The 6153-nt window shown below is 39.1% G+C and overlaps 1 protein-coding gene across 1 annotated transcript; it reads right to left on the bottom strand.

Annotated features, from left to right (window-relative positions):
* Positions 1-4558: 4558 nt before the first annotated feature.
* LOC134852152 (uncharacterized) lies at positions 4559-5692 on the bottom strand. The gene is made up of 3 exons (XM_063868456.1): positions 5573-5692; positions 5034-5304; positions 4559-4844 (listed from the first exon to the last, which is right to left on the bottom strand). Exons 1-3 carry the CDS (start codon positions 5657-5659, stop codon positions 4693-4695), a joined length of 510 nt encoding a protein of 169 aa, XP_063724526.1. The 5' UTR covers positions 5660-5692; the 3' UTR covers positions 4559-4692.
* Positions 5693-6153: the final 461 nt, after the last annotated feature.

Below are 6153 nucleotides of genomic sequence, written 5' to 3' on the forward strand. Positions count from 1 at the left end.
TGAAGCAAGATTTGAGCGGTTTGAGCGGTTTTTTTAGACAATTACGCTCAAAATCTTGCTTCGAAATGAGCGGTTTGAGCGGTTTTTGAACGGTTTATCTAAAAAAACCGCTCAAAAACCGCGCAAGATTTAAACGGTTTTGAGCGGTTTATCTAAAAAAACCGCTCATAACCGTTCAAATCTTGCGCGGTTTTTGAGCGGTTTTTTGAGATAAACCGTTCAAAAACCGCTCAAACCGCTCATTTCGAAGCAAGATAATGAGCGTAATTGTCTAAAAAAACCGCTCAAACCGCTCAAATCTTGCGCGGTTTTTGAGCGGTTTTTTTTAGATAAACCGCTCAAACCGCTCATTTCGAAGCAAGATTTTGAGCGTAATTGTCTAAAAAAACCGCTCAAACCGCTCAAATCTTGAGCGGTTTTTTGAGCGTTTTTTTTTTAAATAGCTCAAAAACCGCTCATTTTGAAGCACGATTTTGAGCGCAATCGTCTAAAAAACCGCTCAAATCTTGCTTCCAAAGAGGCGAACACTCTCAAATTGGTATCCCTTCTCGAGAAGACAGCGGGCATGGAAGATTCTCTAACAAAACCGTCGAGCAATTTCTTTAACGTTCCAAAATTTTTAAAAATTTTCAGCGGACTGAAAAAGGAAGAACTTGATAGGCGAGCAATCGCATGCAGCCCACTCTAGCACAGCGCGACATAATTTTTTTAGAACTACAGCAACTTGATGCCAGGCTAAAAGCAATAATGCATAAAAAAGTTACATTACGATCAAAGCTACATGCTCAACATGCCTTAAGAAACAGACGATATATTTTTCTGCTATTTAGCTGCGACATTTTTATTAGCTTAAAATAACGCTCTTAAAAGCTCTTCTAAAATTTGGTTTAAAAAACCGATTGGTCAATTGCCCAGCCGGGATTATCAAACAGAACCTTGAAGCTGCAGTTTTTTTAAGTTCGAACTTTTAATTAGAACTTTAGGCGCACTGAATTAATCAAGAAAAAAGTATAGAAGAGCAAGCGAATGCAAAACACTCTAGTACAAAATGGTCTAATTTCGCTCAGCACTAGTCGTTTGATGCCTCGCTTTTGATGCTGTGCTTAAAGAAATTAGATTTTTTAAATCACGTTGCTCTTAAAATTATCATTGAAAATTATTTCTGTAGTTGAAAAGACGAAGAAATTGAAAAGACGAAGAAAAACACTCAATTACGAAAGGAACTGATACTTCAATCATGCTCAAAGTGTGACATCATTTTAATGAAATAAATCAGATCTTTAAAAACAAAACGAATTAACTTGCATTTAATACTGTCCAGTTTCTTTATTTTTCGACGGGAAGTTTTTTCAACTATATAAGCAAGGGGCTCGAGTTTACTGGCCTGTTCTGCATACACGGTATTATCTAAATTTAATCTGACAAGATCAACTATTTCGAACACCTCGAACGCAAACTTAACTTCCTCATCGTCAAAAAAGCAATGAACTTGGCCCACTTTTCCATCTTCTAATTCGACAAAACTATTAGCTTGAGATCTTGAATAGCTCATGCTATCGAGATGTAAATCACCCTGGCTGCGACAGAAGAAACGGGCTGAAGGAAAACTTTTTTTCAACTCAATAAGAAGCGGAGTTTCTTTCATGGAGTAGGCATCGTTGCCTCGGAATGGTTTGCTCAAAAGCTCGCTGGTGAAACTCTGCAAGGGATCGCGTTCAATCGGAGTTTGATGCAACAGTTTATTTCTGACATAACGTTGCACTAGAAGTCGACAGGTATTAACAGTTCCTGTTAAAGGTCGAACCAAATGATGATTGGCGGACTCAAACTGGGTTGCTGAAGTCGTCCAAAGAGGACCAAATGTCTTACATTGCCATGAAAGATGCCTCAGAAGATGGAAATTGATAGAATCAAATCCCCTCATGGGGTACTTGTTCGAGAGGTTTCGACACGCTGCTTCCAATAAAACACCACAAAGATCAGCATGATGGTCTGATTCATAAAGAGACCTGAGTGCATAAACTATGTAACTCAAGTCTCGAAGGTTTCCTTGATGCTCAGTCATGAAAGGCGCGAAAACTATTGGCGAAAAGTAGAGCAAAAAAGTTTTCAACTCAGAGGCCTTGAAAACAGTAAGTCTATTAAGAGGACGTAGGGCGCGGGTGAATTCAGATGGAAGCGAGACATCTTTAATCCAAGGGTCTACTTCAGGTACACAGCTTAAAGTTTCACATAAAAATTTCAGCAAATCGCAGGCAACACCTTTCAGTGCTTGGTGCATCGTGTCAATTGGGCTACTTAGAGGCAAATTTTCGATCATCGCAAACAATGTTGAGGCCCCTCGAATACCACGAGTCTCAAGTTCGGGGTCATTTGGGTTTGATAAGTGGTGTGTATGTTTGCTGGGATCTCGCATTACAATTTTTTCTTTGTGTGAATAACTGTGAACATATGCTTTGTGGGTTCCCTTCATAACACACAAGCTGCAACCATAGTATCCATTGAACTGCTTCATTTTCAGCAATTTCGGCTTGCATGTAAGATCAGCTATCAGCATAATTGTTATGAACTTCAGGTCATATTTTCGGTTCTCGTGAACTATTTGAGCTGGCTGGCTGATTTCGTTTTTTAAGTAGTTAAATACGAAATCCCAATCACTAAATTCAAACCCATACCATAGGGCACATAAAGTAATATTAGCGAAAGAAGACCTAAGTTTGGGTGGCAGGTCAGCACACGCTATCCACACAGGGTAGGCAGACTCACGGTGAGAAGCCCTAACTTTGGCCCCATCGATGTTTAATATGAGACGAATTCTCATTGTTTCTCCTTCCACTATAGGTTCCAGTTTGAGATCAGTGTGTGAATTGTAGCTCGAGTAAGCCATTATAACATTAACGTTTTCTTGCACTTGCTGAACGAGACTATTGAAAAATTTCAGAAAAATAATCTCACCATTAGCATATTTCTCTTTTTCGTGAAGGAAGATTTGTTCTTCGGCGGCTTTACTCACCATTCTTTTGATTCGTTCTGGTGCTGGTGCGTTTTTTTCTCCGTGCATTAATTTCTCGCGCTTGATTAGATCCAGCAGCAACTGATCTGACCCACAATGTTTCGCAACAATCGACATGAGCGAAACTGTTGAATTTTGAATAGTTACATCTGATGTCTCGCTTATAGTCCCTGAACTAAACTTGAAGCCCTTTGATGATGATTGCAAAGCTAAATCCCTATTATTGGTGCCTGAGTTTTCTGACTCAGTTTCGGAAACAGGAAAAATATCAGAGCAGACACTTTCAGCCTCAAAATTATCTGTTATCTCTTCCGGCTCGAAATTTTGCGCATAAAACGTTCTGTTTCCGAGAGTTTCGACAACGTTGTCTTCTGATGGTGGTATTTCTTCGCAATTCACAGTTTGCCGATGAAAATGTTGCAAGATTGCAGTTGATTCTATTTTATTTAGCATATGTTTTCGCTTTCGATTTTTTTCAATTTTTTCAAACGATTGCATTTGTGTGTCACAACATTCAGCTTCGGAAATCTTTTTTGGACCGGCTTCGTTTTGAACAGACTCACTAGCGATTGTATAGGTTGAAGTGCAGGGCTGAGGAGATTGATGTCCGTGAGTTGAGGGGCTTTCGAATTCCTCAGATCTTTTCTGTTCCGGCTCACTGTTCAAAGATTTTCATGATTAGGGCATTTGCATTGATCATTGTTTCCGAAGAAATCATCGCCGTATTTCACTGTAATTTCTTCGTTGACTTCTATGTTTCTGATTACCTTTAAGCAAACTGTTCTATATTTCAGCCCACAGCTGTAACCCATGAAATATTCGCAGTTCGGCTGGCAACTATGATTCACAAAGCGAATTGGTCCCAGCAAAAAAGCATCTTTTGAACTCAACTGACCCCTCATTATGGACAACTCTCGATATTCATTCTCCAATTCCAAAGGTATATCTACAAGAAATCCCATTGGAGACGACAGTGGTTCAGAGCGGGGCTTCAATTCCTTCCCTTTTGTGTTAAATAAACCGAAACCTCCGTAGTTATCCCGTAGGAATGACAGTTTTTCCTGTATTGTGTCGTCGTACAACTTCAAAATTTTTTCGTGAATTTTCAATAAGGTTTTTGAAGACTTCAAGCGACCTTCGAGATCTAACCAACGAGAGTCAAACAAAATTTGAACTGGTTTTCGGCTAACATCACTCCGATCATTTATCAAATTGTTTGCGATGAGACCATCTAATGCAACAATATCACGGACGCTTGCCATGTTTGTCTGAAAAGAGCGGAAAAAATTGATTTTAGTTGTTTCGGATTCAAAAAAGACAAGCTCACTGGTGGTCTCAAATGCGGAACAACTGACTGCTCAAAAAAATGCTCAGAAACTCAATTAAGAACAAGAAATCAAAAAAGTGCTTTGAGACTCAACTATAACAAAAATCAATAACTGTTCTAAATTATAACGCAGCTCTTTTATAAACTATTCTAAGTGAATTTCAACGAAAACATTTGATAGCAGAAGATAGCACAATTTTAGAAAGCACAACTTTTGAAGCATTTAAATAATCTAAAAGACAAGCTTTTCATCAACAATTGACATTTAAAGTTTAATCACAATCAACATAAGCCAGGACATCCTGGCTAAACCATCGCATTCGACAGAACTAAAGAATGGTCCACTGATGCATCAAATTTCCTCAGGGCCGGTTTCCAGGGCCGGGGTTACAGATGCACTTTGACGGGCCAAGCGGTTCAAATCACGTCCTTTCTGGTTAACTATTTTCCTGCATGTCTTGTAAGCAAGAAGGGGCGTAAGGGGGTACTTTTGTTGTACAACGCCTAAATACAACAACAATAATTAGTGTTATCAAAAAATATTGTCAACCAAGACACGGTTCTTATGTCTAAGAGAGCAAACCTTCCTGGGTGAAAATGTTCTTTTGATTTTTATCTTTGCAAAAACTAAGGTTAGAGCTATTGTATCTCATAACAGCTGTTAATTTGGAGTTAAATAAATAGAAGACTAACTTTTAAATTTAGCACTTATTTCTTCAGAGACGGGATTCCTTGAAGTTTGCGATACCTTCACCGGAGACAGCATGGTATCCGTTAATTCATCTCCCATCAATTTTTTCGCCAGCTGGAGTGCAAAACTGCTCGGCTGCTTTCCCGCCGAAATCTCCATCAGGTCTTCCCCGTTGTGCCAGACTGGAGTTACTGATAAATTCCATTTTGGGTTGTCGTCTACACTTTGAAAACCTTCGCGCTCAAAGTTGAGCAACTCCTTTACTTCCTCTCTCTAAAGCACAGCTCAAACTTCTGAGAAGCATGAAAATTTTGTTTGACTTAACTATCACAAAATCAAGGTAGGCTCTTTGTTTACCATGTCTTCAAAAAATTCCATTACATAGCTGAAATCAAAATTTTTGAACAAGTTATAGATTCTCATGATTACTACCTTTAAATTGCAAAAAATTATTTAATACCTTGGTTGAAGAACAACTGGTAAATTCATCCTAAAGTGTAACGCTGATTTTTTTGGTTTGCAAGCAATTGCTTATCATTACCTGTATTTTCAGCTGACTTCGCTGACTGAGTCTTTTTTTCCTGGCTTTCTCGCGGGCTATTTCCATGGCACTTCTCATTTCAGCCATCCTTATGTTGTGTCCTTTCAGGAACACAGACCACTTTGCTCCTTTATCTGGGCACGCTTGGTTAGCAACGGGAGGGAAATGAGAATTGGCTGGTGTCAAATCCGGCATCGGCGGCAACTGCGACTCCTTTCGAAAAAAATTCAAACATAAAAAAAACATAACTTTTAACTTCCAAAACTTGATACTAAAAAACATTATTTCAATCTTTGACTTGGGAACTTACAACTCTTTTTACTACAAAAAATCCATATTCAGACAACCCCCATTCAAAAATTCACTAAATGAAAAACTTTACCTAAATTATGGTTACCTGTTGATAATCACTGGTATTTGGCGACTCTACTGCGTAATCCGACAGTGTAGGGCTCAGATCCCCGCGAACTGTTGCGTCCGGCAGTGATAGATGAGCGGTCGAAGACGTGGATTGTAAGTTCCGTTGAGTGGAGCTAGAGCCTTCTCCTCCAAGTTTGATTGCCGCGTGTTCCTCTGTAACG

This window comes from Symsagittifera roscoffensis, chromosome 7, assembly GCF_963678635.1.
Source record: "Symsagittifera roscoffensis chromosome 7, txSymRosc1.1, whole genome shotgun sequence".
In the NCBI taxonomy this organism is placed as follows: domain Eukaryota; kingdom Metazoa; phylum Xenacoelomorpha; order Acoela; family Convolutidae; genus Symsagittifera; species Symsagittifera roscoffensis.